General features: G+C 40.7%; 3 protein-coding genes across 4 annotated transcripts; 2 read left to right on the plus strand and 1 right to left on the minus strand.

The window, feature by feature from the left end:
* Positions 1-1,005: 1,005 nt before the first annotated feature.
* LOC5503007 (zinc finger CCCH domain-containing protein 8) lies at positions 1,006-2,061 on the minus strand. Its single transcript, XM_001624077.3, has one exon. The coding sequence runs from the start codon at positions 1,997-1,999 to the stop codon at positions 1,382-1,384; it is 618 nt and encodes a 205-aa protein (XP_001624127.1). The 5' UTR covers positions 2,000-2,061; the 3' UTR covers positions 1,006-1,381.
* A 2,033-nt stretch (positions 2,062-4,094) lies between these two features.
* On the plus strand, positions 4,095-6,328 carry LOC5503008 (serine/threonine-protein kinase mos). The gene has a single exon (XM_001624066.3). The coding sequence runs from the start codon at positions 5,061-5,063 to the stop codon at positions 6,042-6,044; it is 984 nt and encodes a 327-aa protein (XP_001624116.2). The 5' UTR covers positions 4,095-5,060; the 3' UTR covers positions 6,045-6,328.
* A 6,136-nt stretch (positions 6,329-12,464) lies between these two features.
* LOC5502996 (PCNA-interacting partner) lies at positions 12,465-20,277 on the plus strand. 2 transcript variants are annotated; one of them, XM_001624067.3, is made up of 10 exons: positions 12,465-12,598; positions 12,715-12,914; positions 14,274-14,543; positions 15,238-15,528; positions 15,970-16,137; positions 16,715-16,801; positions 17,143-17,210; positions 18,872-19,186; positions 19,553-19,625; positions 19,745-20,277. In XM_001624067.3, the coding sequence occupies exons 1-10, from the start codon at positions 12,508-12,510 to the stop codon at positions 20,189-20,191; spliced, it is 2,010 nt and encodes a 669-aa protein (XP_001624117.1). In that variant the 5' UTR covers positions 12,465-12,507; the 3' UTR covers positions 20,192-20,277. The 2 variants fall into 2 exon arrangements, with proteins under 2 accessions (XP_001624117.1, XP_032227194.1); XM_032371303.2 differs by lacking the exon at positions 18,872-19,186.
* Positions 20,278-20,638: the final 361 nt, after the last annotated feature.

Here is a 20,638-nt window from a genome sequence, read left to right on the forward strand (position 1 = left end):
AAGCACTTCCCTAAAGACCACAAACTCAGAAAAATCTTCAACCGGAACACAATCAAAATCAGTTATAGCTGCATGAGCAACACCAAGCAGATAATTGACAGCCACAACAAACGCATAATCGCCTCATCAATAACAACCGAAGACGCCCCTACCTCCCTCGCCACCGCCAATAACAAAACATGCAACTGCAGACAAAAGAACGCGTGCCCCCTTGACGGAAACTGCCTCCAATCATCTGTTATCTACCAAGCTACTGTAACAAGAAAGGACATCAACACCTCCGAAACCTACGTAGGACTAACCGAGAACGAATTCAAGACAAGATATACAAACCACACCGCCTCATTCCGACACGCTAAATACAGAAACTCGACCGAACTAAGCAAGTACATATGGAGCCTTAAAGACAACGACATAGAACACTTTATTTCATGGAAAATTCTGTCATCACACTCCACCTACAACAGCTCTAGCAAAAGATGTAATCTCTGCCTCAAAGAAAAACTTATCATTATCCGCCAACCCAAGCTATAAACTTTAAACAAGCGTAACGAGCTAGTGTCTTCGTGCCGCCACAGGAACAAAGCCTTGTTATGCAACAGCTGAACTATTCAATTTCATCATAACAGCCATTCAAATTTCACGCCCTATTTTCATGTTAATTTTATACATAGATAGTATATAAGTGATGGTAGTAATATATTCTTAATAAATCTCCTGATGAGTGGGCAACCACGAAACAGGCTTGTAGTTCTCGTGTTTTTTTCCTACAAACCAAGATATATCCCGCTCTACACCTATGTATTGAGCACTGTTATATGAACGCCTGCAGTCACGCATTATATATATATATAACGCCTGCAGTCACGCATTATATATATATATATATATATATATATATATATATATATATATATATAATATATATATATATAATATGTTTTCATAAGGGGCTGCTCATCAAATATCCGGGGGGGGGGGGGGGATTTTGACAACACCTTAAAATTTCAGACCCTTTTTCAGTGTAACTTCTCAAGATTTCAGTAGAGTTCATTTAAAAAAATTATGAACCCCTCCCCCTTAATATTAATGTAGTGTATATAATCTATATATGATGTTATTATACATATGAGTACACCTTGCAGGCATGATGTCAGGCCCTCATCTCCCAATAGGCGACTTGTACACATGACCTTCTGAGAGGCAAACTCTAAAATAAACACAGGGCTGCAGCCATCACATATATATTTCAATGAAAAAATGAAAAAAAAACTTTTCTGCTTTAGAAACTTTCTGGCATAAAATGCTGAATAAGAAACTCTCTTTCATAAAATGCTGAATAAGTTGCCTTTTGTTGTTTTGCCGCTAGAAGCCAGCGCTATTACTGCATCCAGGGTCTTTCTCGAACTTTCTGTTGTTCATACGCTTTCACGGCCCTTTTTGGAGGCACGAGCGAGTCTGTTACGCCAACTCTTCGTTTCTTTGGCTTTTTCTCCTCCCATTGTGTTTCCTCTTCGTTCGGTATATATCTCAAAGTCCGAACTGAAGTATGCGGAGCAGCAGTCTCGGAATCCGGTTCGTTTGCCGATGTAGCCCCAACAGGGATTGTATTATGAACAAATTTGCACTTCTCACCAAAACGACACTTTCCTTTCTGGAATTTCCAACACACTCTTTTCTTGCCCTTTAAGGTCGGAGCTTGCTCAGAAAGTTGGACGTGTTTTTCTAAAACAGAGAGCCTTTCTTTTTCCTTGACAAGGTACGGATTATAGAATACTGAGGAGCTCTCAAAAGCACGGGATTTCAGTTCCGATGGAAGTGACGATGTTTTCTTCCCCACGTCAAGTTCGGGTAAAGGGAGCGGGGTTTCAACTTCACTATTAAGACAAGAAGAAGATGTATTCTGGTTTACTGTGCTTGGTGTTTGTTCCTCATCGTTTTCGGAGTCAGAGCTCGATGAGTCGTCCCCATAATCGGGTACTAGCCCAAGCAGAGACATCAAATAACAATTACACCGCCATCTTGGAAAAAACTAGACAGAGCAGCCTGGCCTGTTTAGTCGCACAGGTAGCCCAAATTAACTGGATCCGTCGACCTTGGTGGCGATTCATAAAATAATAACAGATCAAGAGAGAGCATAAGATCTTATGCTCTTATGCTTTCTTGTAACAGATTAATTTATTTAATTCTGATGTTGGATCACTGCCCCCCCCCACCCACCCCCCCCCACCCACCCCTACCTGACAAAGAAATGCACAACCTTACCAAAAGATGCGGTATACCATTTACCGAGAAAGCCCCCGGGGAAAATATAAAGTCTACACTCTGCCTACACAACTGGTAACTCTTTCCCGCTATAAGCATTGGAAATTCTCGTTTCCGCCAATAGCGCACTTTGTTAAATCAAAAACTCCGGTACTGATACACAAAACAACTCATATTGTTATCCTAACCGCCTATGCAAGTAAGATTCCACACATTAGAAATGTGCAAAACACATGTCTCCCGACAAACTATTGTTTAAATTCCTTGCTTGATAGCGTTACAGCGAGCTATTTTGAGTTCTTGTTGGTTTTGCAAACAATCTATTATTGCCGTACAGAAGGAGGAGTGCCGATTGGATAAATTGCCGTCTATATAGAGAAGACTTCACACGTCCACAAAGACACCCAGAAAATAATGGCGGTATTGTTAATTTTATAAGAATTGATGATTTTGTGGACCGGCAATTATTGTAAGCAATCGTTGCAAAAACCGTAGAAACAAACATTAAAACTCAGTTTTTTTTTTGTTTAAAGAGACAAGCTAATCAACGGCCACCCCTGGTGGTTAACAAACATCCAAGATCGGACGTCTTACACTAGCGAAAACTTGGAAAACTGACAATTTTATTCACAATGACCCTATAGGCCATACACGCGTACAAAAATATTCCCATACAGCCATGGGACGATAGAGTTCCACGATGGTACAACAGACTTTTAGAAACCTTGCACAAAAGGTCAATGTAGGTTCAAGTGTCGAGTATTAATTTTAGTGATCATTTCCTAAAAGTAGCTCTCTAGCAAACTTAAAGCGCGATTATGTTTCTGGTGTCCTGTGTTACTTTATATTTATTGGCTATTGCAGAAACCATCTCAAAATCATCTGATTCAAAATGCATTTTGCCGAAACGGCAGGGTTTTGCGCAAGAGCTTCTATTGTTCGGCATGCATCGCATCCTATTACGCCTATGCAAGTTTCAGTAAGATTGCACGCATGTGCAAAACACATGTCTTTCGACAAACTATTGTTTAAATTCATTGCTTAATAGCGTTACAGCAAGCTCTTTTGAGTTCTTGATGGTTTTGCAAACAATCTATTATTGCCGATCAGAAGGAGGAGTGTGGATTGGATGTAATTGCCGTCTTTATAGAAAAAACTTCACACGTCCACAAAGACACCCAGGATATAATGGCGGTATTGTTAATTTTATAAGAATTGATAATTTTTGCGGACCGGCAATTATTCCAAGAGATTATTTCCAGCCTTCACAATTAATGTGGACATTGAAAGCAATCATCGCAAATCTTCCGCAGTGTCAGTGGCAAGCCTAACCGTGAAATCTGTTCCGCGTATTGGTTGCGGCGTCTAAAAAATACCCTTTTCAATCGAAGCTGAAATTTAACTTTTCCTGTCTATTCAAATGTTTAATCTAAGCCCGGTGACATATCACTAAAAGGCTGACGCTCGTTAGTAAGTAGCATCGAGCCAGCGAATGGAACAATGCGTTCACTGAATTTGTTACAGCAACGCGCACGCTGATACGAGCTAAAGCGGATGCCTTTAACGAGGCTTTAACGCCAGTGCGGCAAGACTCAGTGTCTCCGAGATTGAACATTTTTTCTCGCAGTTAAGCTCGCAGTGACGCGTGTCTTTTTGGATCGAAAGTTTGCTTGCGGTAGGACCATGACCTTGTACGAATAAATCACCCGATCGCGTAACGAAACCAGATCGCAAATGTCACTTATGGACGCACAAAACGCTACAGCTATTCTTTTTTTTTTTTTTTATTTGTCAATAAGATAAAGAAAAACCTATAAACCTGAATTGGAGATCCGGGTGATTATTACATGACAACGGTTTAATCAAAACGACCAATCAGAGATCTAAGGAACGGACAACCAAATAGAGTTGCCACGAGAACAGTAAAGTATAAGAAAAGCGAGAATGGAAAACCCAACGGGTGGAAAATGTCAGTAAACACACAAAACCGCGCTTTGAACGAGCTATCTCAAATATAGCGACGAGAGTGGCGCAAGCTAAGTGCGGGGTGGTGTGAAAAAGCAGTTTTTTTTTTGCATCCGTGCGTTACGTGTGAATCGTGATGAGTGTTTCGAGGGGCTGTATTTTCGCCGGGATATAATCTCGTGCAACCCCCCCCGATTGCGATATCTGCCTTATATTATGTAAATTTCCTTTTCATGGCCTCGGCTATTGTTAGCCATGTGCAAGTAGAATAAATGAAGCATGCAGTCAAAGCGCGTGGCGACTGCTATGTCAGAAATTTCACGGAGCAGTCGAAACTCTCGATGAATGCAGCTTTCGCTAAGCTTACATTTTATAACCCAAAAGTATAACGATTCAGTTGCGAGCAAAATTTGGAAATATTCCACTTGGCAAGCCAGCACCAGCCGGCGAGGATAACGCAATGAATGGAAACTACTTTGAGCTTAGCGCGATGTGATTGGTTACGCTCCACTGCTCCTAGCGATCTGATTGGCTGTGCAGGTCATTAATTCGGGATTTACCCCATAGTACTAACACCTGAGCCGAAGTTTGCGCGTGGCTTGTTCGCAGTATCTTAGATTAGCATTTGTTCCACACTCGTGCACGAACACGGTCACATCTCGACGAAAACTCCAACAGTCACTCAGCTCAAATTGATCTTAATCACTAGTCGTGGGACATCAGTAGAATAGCGTCCGTCTACGCATTTGTGCGTCCTGCAGAAGTCGTAGTGCCTACACCAGTTGCATCTTGCGCTCAGCATTTCGCTTTCAAGACTGGTCTCTCTTACCATGGTTCTGCAGGATCGAGGAAGGCTGTTTTGCGAGTCAGCCGAAGTATGTTCCTGCCAGAGACGTGATAAACTATACTGTGCATTGACTTCCGGCGACTTCGCGTTTTCTGATCTGAAAGTCGGCAAGCTCCTCGGTAGCGGGGGGTTTGGTTCGGTGTACGAGGCGAGCTATCGTGGTGAACGAATGGCCTTGAAAAGGCTACACAAAGAAACGAAAAACGAGCGTGCAGCAAGAGAAAGCTTTGAGGCCGAGACTTCTGCACTGAACTTTGCACATCCAAATATCGTGCGTACATTCACACTGTTTACCATTCAAGACACGAACTGCGTTCTTATGGAGTACGCAGGCGATCGCAATTTACTGAACGTTATCTATGACCCTTCAGAGGCGCTTACAAACGAGCGCAGGACAAAATTTGCGGTGGATATCGCAAGAGGTCTGGACTATGCACACGCTAAAGGAATTGCACATTTGGACTTGAAACCGGGCAATGTCTTAGTAGGAGCTAACGATCATTGCAAACTCGCAGACTTTGGCTGCTGTCAGGCTATTGAGGAGAATCACAAGCCAGCGAGTCCGACTAAGTCCAACCTGACCGGGACGTACGCTTACAGGGCACCTGAGCTATTACGAGGGGAGACACCTAGTACGAAGGCGGACATCTATTCGTATGGCATTTGTCTGTGGCAGATGCTTACCCGAGAAAGACCTTACGGCAACGAAAATCAACATGTTGTTATCTTCGGCGTTGTAGCATATCAACTTAGACCGAGGATAGCACGAGATATGAGCGATGATGATGGACAGTATGTTTGTCTTGTTCAGCAATGCTGGGAGGCTGACCATAGACTAAGACCAGCGACTGGAGATATCTTGATACGTCTCTACCAGTCTCAAGGATTTCAAGTTGAATGCAAAGACTTGTCCAGCTCATCACGGCGGTGTCGTGCGCGCAAAAGCCTTAATTTATGCTGCTCTTGACCAAAGAGCTTCCTTTTTATTTTCTGTAGATTTTTAAAGAGAAAATTATGTTGAAATGATATTAATCGAAGGCAAAGACTTCTTAGGACTATTATTGTAATTCTAGATCACGGAAGCGTGATATGCGGAAATCATTTATGTCAGGAGAGCAACAAGTGTATACATGTCAGGCAATCCAGTTCCTGTTATTTTTTTACGATTTGCATGTTAATTTTACGGGATTAGTTTTTTTTTTGGAAATTCATGCATAAATAATTAGAAAATAAACCAAGTTGTTCATGTTATATTGAAATTGTGTGACCTATCAACGACAATCGAGCTATTCAAAGAGTCTGAGCGCTTGGCGTTTTAGCATCAGACCATTTCACGACTTCTGCTAACGCTAATCATCTCAAACTGTCTGTTCTAGACATAGGAGACTCCTAGGTAGTAAAAGTGATTGGGGATTCTGAAACGCACGCGGAACAACAGGGGCCGGGATTTTGCGCGCGCCGCTTAGACCAAGAACAGAATCCGTTTTTATCGCTCCATTGCATACGAAAACGCAAGAAATTCTAAATCTATTTTAAGTTCAAGGGGTCCTTTGTTATCAAACCCATTGTTTGCTTCTAACGTTACGAAACTGCGCATTGTTAACTAGATCTTCCTCTAATTCTGAGATGCAAAAATACAACTGGAAGGAAAACATCTCGTGAGATTTCGAAAGTTTCTTTTCAAGGAAGAATTTTGACCTTTAGTTGATTTAAGCTGTACATCAGCTAACCTTTTTGAACAATACCCTACAAGTTAATTTGCATCAAAAACAATACAATCTATTAGGATCTGCAGCTGTTGGTATATTTGAGCCATTGCTGCTTTGGCAACCAAAGGGAGCCCGGTACGGTTCAACGTTGACCCATTGTCGTGTCACCTGTCGCTGTCGTGACCCACAAGTGATCTTGACACAAGACTCGAGTCTGATTGGTTCGCTAAACAATAGCCTAATAGAGCGCGCGTGCCCTAGCTTTTCAGTAGAAGCGAATGGTAAGTGAACATTAAATTCCGGACTTGCGAAAGCGCGGTCGATACGCCATAACAGGGAATATCTCTCCGGGCAAAGGCTGTTCGGGTTGCAGAGTGTTTATCAAAATTTGTATATAGACTGTCAACTGGGTTGAATTTCTCTACCAGATATAAAGGTTTTATCGTAGTTCTTATCTTATCTTTTTTCCGAAACAGACATACCCTATCGCTTAGCGAATCCTCCGTGAACCCATTTTTCTACATTCAATAGTTCCTTTGCCCCAACCGAGCAGCACAACACCCGTCACGTAGCTTGTACAAGTTGCCAAATAATGCCTTGTAATCTTCTTTTACACCAAGCCATTCTTATTACTAACTGAAATAATCATAGATCTCCGAAACGAGGACCACCTGCTCAGGTTAGAAATAGAGAATCACGCGGAGTGTGGACAGATATAGGATAAGCGTGTTTAATTGCAGACAAAGGCTTTTATAGATATTCTGTTTGAAGAGAGATCCACGCACTTTAAACTTTTACATTAAAACACACGAGAGACATCAACTTCTGTTAACATAAACTTTTGGAAAGATGAATCTAATAAATGAAACTGCGTTGAAATTAAGCTCATCAGGCACTTTGTACTTTTAAATGAGCATAGCATGAGCAGCCCCCACGAGAACTTCTAAACACCCCCTTAAGCTAAAATCTACCGTTTCGTTTGGCGTGTTCCAGCCCACCCCCCCCCCCCCCCCTTTCTGGCGCTAACGTTGTTTGTGGCGTCTAAAAAAACAAAAAGTCATTGAGTTCTTGTGGGAATCTATTGGAACGGTGAAACAAAAGTTACATAAACGTTGCCCGGGGAAGGTGTGAGAAAGGCTGCTCCGAATTGAATAGGGGACGCATGTTGCACGAGCCCGGTCAGTGAACGATCTGCCAAGGAAGATTAAGCAAGCTTTCAGTTAGTCTATATTTTATTCTGGAGTGAAATATATCATAAGGATATATATGCTACCGAACACTGCATGTTCGGAAAGTTAATAGGACAAGGAAGTTTAATTACTATTCTGTTCGCAGGTCAACAGATAACTTGCTCATGAACAAAGACTACGGAGAATAAGAAAACAATCATTTGATTTGGAAAAATCTATTTTCTAATGTCATACAGAATTAGCACGATAAGACATTTCTCCCCTGCAATAAACTATGACAGTAATATATCTTTAAATTGCCGAAGTTTAACCGGACGCCAAATCGTGCATTCATCAGTTGTACAATGCACAAGAAGCATGTCGAAATATGCGATCGCGGGCGAATTGCGCGAATCGTACATTTTTTTTCCAATACTACCAGCATTTGAGAGAGAGCGCTCCTACAAAGTAAATACCTGGTTATCGGTGAGCTGTACAATATTAGTGATAGAACACTTATAAGAACAGCGGCGTAGCCAGGATGTTTAACAGAAGGGGGCTCTTAGGGACTTTCAAGGATTTTTCTCCTGTATTTTATGTCTCATACATTTTATGTCTCATAATTTACTGCATTTTTGGCTGCTAAAAGGGGGGCCGGGCCCCCTAGGCCACCCCCCTGGCTACGCCCCTGAAGAACGTCTATTTTTCAATTGGGGCTGGGCCTTTCTTATTTTTCGGACATTTTTAGGCTGAATGTGTTTTTACGATGTTCTTCTTAAATTTTAGTGTATATAAAAAAACATAATACCCAATGAATTATTAGGAAGAGAATTACACAAATGATCAATAGCAATAATATAGAAGGTTGTTAGTAGTATAATTTGGTGCTGCATTTTAGAACGCATCAGGACTAAAAAAGCAACATTTTTCTGATATCTGAGCCTCGGAATGCTTATAGCATGTTCTTAAAATTTGGTAAAAACTCATGCTGAACGTTCCAGGTCCGTACCTGGGGGGGGAGGGGGTGCAGGGGGTGCGAACGCACCCTCCCCCCCACAACGGCCGAAAGTCTACTTTCGGTTCTCAATAGAAGTGCTATTTGTAGACAAAATTATAAAGCATAAGCTAGATCACTCTGGTATGTCATTAATCCATGATTCAAACTTGTATTTGTAGCCAAATCAGACAATAAACGTCTCGTGGAGATACTGCAAAGGCAAAAAAAATCCTTTTTTGTTCTTACTTAAGTGGTCAGATTATTATCAAAAAACTCCCTCCCTCCCCCACCACTCCCCCAGAAAAAATTAGGTCCACTTTTTCGGATCTCGCCCCCCCCCCCTCCCCCCTTAGAAAAATCCTGGGTACGGGCCTGGGTTCTTATAAAGAAAGAGTGTAGTTCAGGGGCGTAACCAGGATTCGAGCGACCGCGCCTGCCAGCGAAAGTCTCAATCAGGTGCTCTTTTCGCAAATACCCTAAGGCCTCCATTGTTAAAGGATCCTAAGCAGCCTTATGGGCTTCCTGTGGCCTAAGGCCTCCATTGTTAACTCTCTTATCCCACTATCATTCCACCAACTCCAAGGTATCTCTATAATTACTATAATTACTATAATTACCATGTCTTTTTGCGCTGTAAATTCCCAATTTCGTATTTCATGTGCTTTCCCCGAACCCTGTTCGCTAGATATGAGCCTTATTTCATTTCATTTCATTTCATTTCATTTCATTTCATTTCATTTCATTTCATTCCATTTCATTTCATTTCGTTTCGTTTCGTTTCATTTCATTTCATTTTATTTTATTTTATTTTATTTATTTTATTTTATTTTATTTTATTAAAAGGCTATTACACTCTTTTTTTATAAAAACGTCTATTTTTCAGTTGTGGCTGGGCCTTTCTTATTTTTGGGACAATTTAAGGCTAAATATGTTCTTAATTAACTATGTTCTTAAATTTAAGTGTATATAAGAATATAAAACCCAATGAATTATTAGGAAGAGAATTACACAATGATTAATAGCAATAATAAGGTTGTTACTATGAGCACAATTTGATTCTTCATTTAAGAAAACGCATCAAGACTAAAAAAGAAAAAAACTTCTGAGCCTCGGCATGTTCTTAGCATGTTCTTAAAATTCGGTGAAATCTCAGGCTGGACGTTAAAAGGGTTTTTTTTTTATAAAGGTTCTTATAAAAAAGAATGTATTTGATATTCAATGTTGTCTTTTTTTACTATTTCATACAGACGTGAGCAGGAGCTCTGAGAAGGCAGGAGTCAGGATAACGCGAATAATTCGAGAAGATTTCTAGCTTATTTGGAAAAAAATGTGAGAATCTAACAGAGTGTACGAACAGACGAAAGAGACGTAGGTAGACCATTCCTAGCGACGCTACTGATATTAATTATATCAATCAAAATTTCTTCATTAATTTTGCTAGTGCTTCTCGAATTTATGAAGAAAATGACAGGAGATGAGATTTCCTTCCCGGCTTGACAAGAAAGGCGTTTCCTATAATAGGAGTGACAGCATAGAGCAGCTTTTGATTTGGAAGATACGCTCCCGCTCTTATTACCGAAGAGTTTTAGCGCCGGATATCACCCTCAAATCAGTGCAGATAAAAACACATTAGAAACCCGCGTAATCATTTATTGACTAGTAGTTCTTCTTGCTTGAAATTGATGAATAACAATCAGGATCAACATAATAATTTGACGTGGAGTAACACCCTACACAAAAAAATTCAATTTTTGGCGACTCGCGGTAGATCACGCGTTATAACTGTCTAGATTCTATTGATAAATTGTGGATAATATGATGGAAATAGTTTCAACGAATATGTCGATTTATTTTGTCTTAATTTCTTTATGTTATCCAGCAGTTGTAACGACACCTGTTTTACATCTCACTCGGAGATGCAATTTATAAATATTTAGGCATTGCTCTGCTTTAAAACTCACTCGGTGATGCAATTTATTTAGGTATTGCTCTGTTTAAAACTCACTTGGAGATGCAATTTGCCCAGGAAGAATGGTGTTCACCCACTCCTCCCCTATTCTTAAAATACCAGGCGCGTCTATTTTCAGGAGGGGAAGGGAGGGGGATTTTGGCTTTTGCTGTCGCCACTAGTGTGGAGCGTCATATGAGCACACTTTAAGTACTAATCTGCTGATAAGCTATAATTGCACACCTTTGATCCAAAAGACATAATGTTCGACTGATTATTTAGGTTTTTCATGTTTGAATGAAAAAACAAAAGATCTGAAAATATTAATGTTGTTGGGAACTTTAATGATGTCTCTGTCAAAAAGGACGGAAAGTATGCTTTAAGACTCTTTTATTTCTATTCATGCTGATAAAGTGGCAAGCTGATATTGCTTCCAGTTGTGTCGATCGCTTTTTTTTTGTCTTTTTCTCGGGGCTTCGTCCTTTAGTATTTTTCTCGAAGAATTCTGCAGATGGCTTTTTGGGCGGATGCTATATACTATAATTCCTTATAGAGGGCAAACGCCGTGGCCTTGGAAATGGAGCATTATTTTTTTATTTCTAGAAAAGTTAAGACAGGTGGATAATGACCGAATGTTGCAAATGATTAAAGTCACAACATTATCATGTGCTATGACCCCGGTGACTCTCTCTCCCAGCAACAGCACTGTCTAACCAGAAACAAGCAACCCGCTTTTCGAGTACAGCTGCGTGCTTCCCACGCCTGATATGCACCAGCGCGTTACCATAGAAACAGATAACAAGATTGGCAGAAAATAATAATTTACCACCGGTGGAGATTCCTTGTATACGCGAGGATCCTGTTGGTAGCCAGACATAAAATTTTCGCATTCCTCCGAGACTTGTAGTTGATGGGATTTGGAGTGGATTCGATGGGTTGCTAAGCTACCAAGTTACGGGCTTACATGGCAGGTGTTAATCCACCTGAAAACAAAAGGCTCTCTAGCCGCCGTTACATTGTGTTCTGCGCGGGTGGTAACCACTTCGCTCGCATGTGTCGCCCTAGGGTTGTGTCGATCCGATGAAAAACTATCAGCCGTCTCTCAATAAACCTTTCTTTTTTTTCTGTTTTCTTCCATAGAATTCGATAGTCCCTTTGCATCCCCACAGACACACATACACCCCCTTGCAAAGTAGTTGTATCTCTCTGAAAGGGATGCATTATTTGATAAGCTCTTTTCCATTATTTCATAGTATAGATTAGATTCACAGTTGAATCATCCAAATCAAATTATGTATAAAGTCATCATTGCAATAAGCACAGTTAAACCATTGCACTTAACAGACCTTAATGCTTTACAATTGAAATTGGCATCATGAAGAGCAGGAATCTCCTAACATATTTACTGCCTTATTGGCATCATGAAGAGCAAGATTCTCCCAACATATTTACTGCCTTATCGTGCCCTGACAACCAGGGGCTCCAAGCTTCATAAAGAGTCTTTCTAGTTTACTTTCACGGCCTACCGCCTATGGGTTACCTTTGTTATAGGGTCACGTGACTTGCGCGGTAAATTCGAATTACTTATTTTCTCGGCGATAAGGAAGATGGCTTGTGTTGTGTGGTTTGAAAATCTCGAGGAAACTACCGAGCTCTACTCCCTCATGGAAAAATTAAAGACTTTTCAGGATTGGGGAGGTAAAGATTGTAATATCGTGTTGCAAAATAATTTAACGTTTCTTTAACTTCCCGCTAACTTCTTTCACTTCGAGGCCAAAGAACGGCCTCAAATGAACTTTGCTTTCATTGCTCAGATAAGCCGACATGTATCCTAATCTTCAAAAAACCCGACAACCATAATGGAGTAGAAGGAGCACGAGTCTATCACCCTGTGGAGTTTTTTGTAGAGATTTACCGAACACACTTCGCCAAATCTCCATTTTGTGACTCATTCTACGGTCTGACAGACCAGTTGGTCGCTCTACAGCTTGTCATGGCGAAGATCCACAAGCAGGTATTTACTTACTTGTTGGGACCCCATGTACTTATATGATCGATGTGTGTTGTGTTGGTGTGCTCTTATTAGATCGATTGTGAAGGATGTTGTTATTTTCTAATTTGCCCAAAGAATGTAACTTAACAAATATATAACTTAATAAGTACTTTGAACCCACTAGGTTGACAATTTAGTTTTTAAATAGGACATTTAAATGAATGCATTCAGTCCATCGAGGACCTTGCCCGACTGTTTCTAGTCCATTCATGACCTTTCCCCACTATTTAGGCACACTATGTAATTTAGCCCTTGTGATGAGCACTGTTTAGCCACACTGTGTAATTTAGCCCTTGTGATGAGCACTATTTAGCCACACTATGTAATTCAGCCCCTGTGATGAGCACTATTTAGCTACACTGTGAATTTATCCCTTGTGATGAGCACTGTTTAGCCACACTGTGTAATTTAGCCCTTGTGATGAGCACTATTTAGCCACACTGTGTAATTTAGCCCTTGTGGTGAGCACTGTTTAGCCACACTGTGTAATTTAGCCCCTGTGATGAACACTATTTAGCTACACTGTGAATTTAGCCCTTGTGATGAGCACTATTTAGCCACACTGTGTAATTTAGCCCTTGTGATGAGCACTATTTAGCCACACTGTGTAATTTAGCCCTTGTGATGAGCACTATTTAGCCACACTGTGTAATTTAGCCCTTGTGATGAGCACTATTTAGCCACACTGTGTAATTTAGCCCTTGTGATGAGCACTATTTAGCCACACTGTGTAATTTAGCCCTTGTGATGAGCACTATTTAGCCACACTGTGTAATTTAGCCCTTGTGATGAGCACTATTTAGCTACACTGTGAATTTATCCCTTGTGATGAGCACTGTTTAGCCACACTGTGTAATTTAGCCCTTGTGATGAGCACTATTTAGCCACACTGTGTAATTTAGCCCTTGTGGTGAGCACTGTTTAGCCACACTGTGTAATTTAGCCCCTGTGATGAACACTATTTAGCTACACTGTGAATTTATCCCTTGTGATGAGCACTGTTTAGCCACACTGTGTAATTTAGCCCTTGTGATGAGCACTATTTAGCCACACTGTGTAATTTAGCCCTTGTGATGAGCACTATTTAGCCACACTGTGTAATTTAGCCCTTGTGATGAGCACTATTTAGCCACACTGTGTAATTTAGCCCTTGTGATGAGCACTATTTAGCCACACTGTGTAATTTAGCCCTTGTGATGAGCACTATTTAGCCACACTGTGAAATTTAGCCCTTGTGTTAAGCATTATTTTTGCTGGTGGACAGCTATTACTTATAAATAAAAGGTAATTTTTCTTTTTTCTTATTTAAATTATTTTCAGGAGGAAGGCACATTTGAAGTTGATTCTACTAGAGTGATATCTACACACCAAGAAGTGATAAAAACTAAACTTGGAATACCAACTATGGGCATTGTACCCACTCAAATACTGACAAATTATAATCAGTTCCTGGCATACTGTCATGCTCTGGACTATGCTGACCTTGCCAAGAAAGTTTCCTCCTGTTTCCTGGAAAATCCATCTGTCAGTGAAATATACCAGGAGCAAACTCAATATGCCCTTATCGGACAGCCATCTTCAGATGTAGAAGTAAGGCATGTTTTAGACACTGTTCTTATCATGTATTGTTCTAAATGTAAATGAATTAAGTCAAATGTTTAACATCTTCATTTGCATTTACATTTGAAATTTGTTCAATGTATTGTCTCTCCACCCAGAGCAAAACCTTAGTTCCCTTAGTTCCCAAGGTGGATACCTTACACTTTTAGCAAGCAGATTAGTAGTGGCTTATACGCAGAATTGCCCATAGCCCTTAATCCAAGAAAGCAGAACATCATTCAGTAATTTAGAGTTGACTGGAAATAGCAAATGTAAATGGGTTGGTTATTTGAGAGTTAAAGTGAAAGAATTTTCCACCTGCATACACTTTTAATATGAACATCCAGCTTGGTCAAGATTTCACCAAATCCATGAACATTGTAACATTTTTGGGCTCAGATAGCTTTGTTAACATGTAATTTATTGCAAAATGCACAGACAAATTGGGTTGCTGTTCAAAACCTATTGAACAATTCTCTTTCTAATAAATGATTGAGTTTTATATTTTTACATACACAAATGTAAGAAAATTTTTAATCTTTAAAATAAATAAAGAACATCCTAGCCTGAAAATTAATAAAACAAATAAGTGTGTAGCTAAGAATGAGGCCGCGTTTACTGGTATTTTTACCAGTCTGGGTTAAACTGATTATTGGATTAACATATTCTCTTTTCTAATTCCCAGAAAGAGATGTTAAGGGTGCTTTTCAAGGACAAGAAAATCTTAAAGCTTGGCTCAGCTTCACTGGACATTACCCACACAACTGAGTTGACAATTGAGGCCATCCTGAATGATGCTTACAAGAAAACTAGCCCATCAAGCACCCCACAAACTAAAAGTTACAATGCTTCTAGTGCTGTCACACCTGTGATGCGTAAAGCAATGTACACACCTCATCAGATGTACACACCTCATCAGCACAGTCCACTGATGACACCTTGCGCATCACCATTGTCTCAAGGATTTGAAACAAAGGTTGGTTTTCACATCCTCATAGTTTATGTTTATTATCTGCTTGTTTATATCTATCCAGCCTGTTAGTTCAGTTTGTGATCAAATATTCTATTGGGCCAGATGATAGATGCATACCCAGAATTTTGCTGGGGGGAGTCATAGGTATCATATAGAAAATAAGGCTTTGCAAACCTTCAATGCATGCACACCTAATGAACCCCCTGTGATACCTACCTGTGATGGGAGAGATTTTTCACTCAGTTGCTGTCCTTTTGTACAAAGTTTAACATTTAAGTTTGTGTTTTTTAGGTATTCTTAGACAGTATACTTCTAGCGTCACATTGGAGTGACACAATTTAAAGTCCAATGTTACTCTGTTTTCCAGGAATGGCACAGAAAATTTAAACATGCATTGCAACTTACTTAACCTCCAAATCTGATGTGAACTGTTGTTGCCAATAGGAACAGTATGCGTCCTCTGTACTGCTGAGTTATCTTCAACTCTTGGTGAACACGCGGGATGAGCTGGCCCTTGCTAGAGTAATCAATACTCCCGACAGAGAATTAGGGGTAAAACAGTTTACCTCGATCAGAAAGGTGGCGGAACAGAAGAACATGACAATGTTCCAGGTACTGTACAGCATGTAAAGACACATATAGGGTATATCACATATATAGGGTATATAGGCATGTATAGGGTATATAGGCATGTATAGGGTATATAGGCATGTATAGGGTATATCAAATGAAATTAATACCTACATAATATAGACAGTGCATACAGTAATTTTTTGCTGATTGTTGAGATCTCTCCTGAGAAAATTTAGTGTTGACCAAGGGCGTATCTAGCTTTTTGCTAAAGGGGGGGGGGGGTGGCTCAGTGACAAAGGGGGTAGGGGGTAATATTGTTTTTTACATATGGCTTTCTGGCAATGGGTGGTTTAAACCCCCTAAACCCTCCCCCTAGATTCGCTACTGTTGACATTTGGAAAAATATTTCCCCTTTTAACAGGAATTGAGTCCTGAGCCCCTGACTAAGGCATCTTCCAGTTAATACATGATTTGTTACTTACTCTTAACTATTCAAGTTGTAGATGATACTCACATATATTTTGATCAGTATTGAAGCTAGTTACTGATGAATGAGTGCCTTTAATGTTGTATATCTGCTAATCACTATATATGCTTTTTATTTTTCTGCTTGTAGACAACAACATCATTTATCTTACAAATAAGACTGGGCGGTAAGGGCTATGCCCCTTCTTGCAATAACCCTCTTCACCTGATGACAAAGGTACAGTCAGCATTAGCAATTAATCCCTTTGTCCCCTAGTGGGTGCAGCAACTAATTCTGCATTCTCTGGTTCTAAGAGCAAGCTTGTATGGGCTGCATTTTCATGTCTCCACCCCCTGTTAGGTTTGTGGTATAAGTATGTTTTACTTTTTATACTATATCTGTACATCAATTATATAGCTGGCAAAATTCAGTCACCCACTGTCGAAATGGACTGAAAGAGCCCCTCCCTCCCCTCCCAACCCCAGGTTTTCTATTCCCCAAGGTTGATTGATTCAGTGCTTTAAAAGATGTCATTTACACCATTTAGATAATACCATAGTTTTATTATGCTCTTCTAGGGACTTGGCGATTTTGTGTCTCTTATGCAAAAACTACAAAATGTTCTAGAAGACATGGCAGATCCAAAGTAAGTCAGACAGATCATTGGATTTCTTTTATTTAACACTAAATGACCCTAAATTTGGTCTTCCCCCAACACTGCATACCTTTGATGCCAATTTTCTCTTGGTTTTGTATTCGCCATTAGCGACTAAGGAACAAACAGATCACATGACTTTTTGGATGGCAAACTCGTGAAAACAACAACAAAATGGAAATTATTCAGTGCATACAAGTCACCCATAAAGTTTCTGATATTTTAAGTTTTCGTTGCTACAGTATTTGATGTGATGGGTGCGGCCTTTTCTCAGAGGTGGATCCAGGATTTCAAAATGGGGGGTGGATAATGGCTGAATAAACAGCTTATAACTGATCCAGTGGTCCTTGATAGGTTACAGATCTTAGATCTTTCACTTAAAAAGGGGGGTTGATATCCACCCAATCCACCCCCCTGTATCCGCCCCTGTTTCTGTATTTATTTTTGGCATGAATTTGTCACTCAAAAAAGTCACTTCAGCCACTCATTCGAGGCAACCTCAAGAAAGATGTTTGGAGTAAGATGGATTAACGAGTAAGATGGAGTAAGGAGTAAGATGGAGCAAGGAGTAACTTGGAGTAAGGAGTACTGTAACATGGAGTAAGGAGTTACATGGAGTCCTTACTCCAGTAAGGAGTAAGATGGAGTAAGGAGTAACTTGGAGTAAGGAGTAAGATGGAATAAGGAGTAACATGGAGTAAGGAGTAAGATGGAGTAAGGAGTAAGATAGAGTAAGGAGTAACATGGAGTAGGGAGTAACATGGAGTAAGGAGTAACTTGGAGTAAGGAGTAAGATGGAGTAAGGAGTAAGATGGAGCAAGGAGTAACTTGGAGTAAGGAGTACTGTAACATGGAGTAAGGAGTTACATGGAGTCCTTACTCCAGTAAGGAGTAAGATGGAGTAAGGAGTAACTTGGAGTAAGGAGTAAGATGGAGTAAGGAGTAACATGGAGTAAGGAGTAAGATGGAATAAGGAGTAACATGGAGTAAGGAGTAAGATGGAGTAAGGAGTAAGATAGAGTGAGGAGTAACATGGAGTAGGGAGTAACATGGAGTAAGGAGTAACTTGGAGTAAGGAGTAAGATGGAGTAAGGAGTAAGATGGAGCAAGGAGTAACTTGGAGTAAGGAATACTGTAACATGGAGTAAGGAGTAAGATAGAGGTAGGAGTAACATGGAGTAAGGAGTAACATGGAGTAAGGAGTAACATGGAGTAAGGAGTAACTTGGAGTAAGGAGTAACATGGAGTAAGGGGTAACTTGGAGTAAAGAGTAACTTGGAGTAAGGAGTAACATGGAGTAAGGGGTAACGTGGAGTAAGGAGTAACATGGAGTAAGGAGTAACATGGAGTAAGGAGTAACATGGAGTAAGGAGTAACATGGAGTAAGGAGTAACGTGGAGTAAGGAGTAACGTGGAGTAAGGAGTAACTTGAAATAAGGATTAAGAAGTAACATGGAGAAACAGGAGTAACATGGAAAAAGGAGTAACTTGAAATAAGGATTAAGATGGAGTAAGGAGTAAGATAGAGTAAGGAGTAACATGGAGTAAGGAGTAACATGGACTAAGGAGTAACATGGAGTAAGGAGGAACATCGTCTTTATGTTTTTTTTTTGGTCCTACAGTACAAAGTCACTTTACGCTACAATTTTCAGGGCGGCGGTATCCCGCGTGTTGACGGTGTTACAATCTACGCTCATCAAGGCCAAGTCCCTCACGCTCCAAGCCGAGCACGTCAGGGTAGCAGTCAACTCACTGAACAAACAGCTCGCACTGCTGGCATCCAGCGCCCTAGCACCACAGGCTGCCCAGCCGTGCCATATAGTCGGCGTGAACTCGTTCCGACTGATTGCTCGATTGCTTGACGCGAACATGCTTTGTAGCTATAACCAGACAGCGGTTATCCATAGAGAGTTGTCCACGCCCACAATGAACAAGTGCAAAGGGCAGTCGCTGTTGACAAAATTCAGGTAGACATAGGTGTGGTATGGGCAGTCGCTGTTGACAAAATTCATGTAGACATAGGTGTGGTATGGGCGAAAATGAGACTCGGATCCAGGGCTTTTGAGTTGCTATGGCACGCCACGATGCTCCGTAACGTTCACGACGAAGACTTTGAAAACATTCACTCTACAGCATTGGAATGCTTTAGGACTAACCGAAGTAAATACTAGGAAAGAAATAGCGAAACTTTTTTGGCCGCGTATACGAAAAAAGAAATCAGCACTCTGATTGAAACAAATGATAAATGAGACCTCCCATACCAAAAATACCCCTCACTCTTTGCATTTGTCCAGCTTGTTTTAATAAAACGAGTTAATCGTGTTTTTTTATAGAACTCCGGAAGCCTCGCCTCCAGGAGATGCGGACGGACAGGCGGAACTCGAGGACGCGAATGAGTCATTCAAGGTAGAGAGCAAATATATTCAACCGTGAGCCCTGCTTAAACTAAATTGCATTGAGCTTACATGGAATGCTATTTGCCAATTAGACACCGCGTTAAGCATTTCTTTCTTGCTGTTTTTTAGGAAAACAGACAGAAGTCAACCCGTAGGAGTGATGGTGATATGCCCGCCCTAGGTACGACTGCACAAGACAACTCCTCTCAGCGCTCTATACCGTGCACGAAACCATTCGGCATATTCACGGTTGAAACACCCAAGTCCCAGCCTGGTAAAAGACCAAGGGGGTGCGTCTATGGACTTGATTGCGACTGGAGTAAGTCTCCGTTAAGAAAGCGACCATGCGAGTCAGCGCAGGACCAGGAGAATATGGTCCCTTGTGGCGTGTCCCTACAGACAGAGGGACCCGTGCAGCGTGAAGAGTCCACTGTAAAAAGCGGCCTTTTGCCAGCTAGGAAACCTGCGCCAAAGAACAAACGAGATACCAAAAAGGCTACAAGCAAGCGTAAGAAGACCACGAAGAGTGTAAAGCAGATACAGGGACAGAGACAGATGACCCACTTTTTCCGGTAGCTGATGGCCGAGGGGGCCTTGGCCCCCTCTTTTTTATTTCTTTTTTATATTTAAGCAATTTTCTTGCTATGTAAATAGATTTATAATAAAAAAAAATATTTTACGGTAATTTACTGAGCTGACGAGGATCTGAACCCCTTTTTGCTCGCTTTTTTCTTATTGCCTTTTTATGTGATAGCAAGTATAAAAATTTTTTGCTTCTTGCTCGTTTTAACATTCACAAGAGAAGAGTCTGGTGCGATTTTCTCTTGTGATATTACGCGCAACTTCCACAAAAAAAATGATTTGTTTTCTCTCAATTACTGTAATTACTCTAGTTAATTAGCCCCCCCTAGATGTGCGCCACCCCCAATAGGCGCCCGCACTTCAAAGGCTTCAAGACATGCTCGAATATCCAGCGTACTTTGCGGGCGCTCCCAAAGGACACCCGCGTCAAATCAAGACTTG

This window comes from Nematostella vectensis, chromosome 4 (assembly GCF_932526225.1).
Source record: "Nematostella vectensis chromosome 4, jaNemVect1.1, whole genome shotgun sequence".
NCBI lineage: Eukaryota > Metazoa > Cnidaria > Anthozoa > Actiniaria > Edwardsiidae > Nematostella > Nematostella vectensis.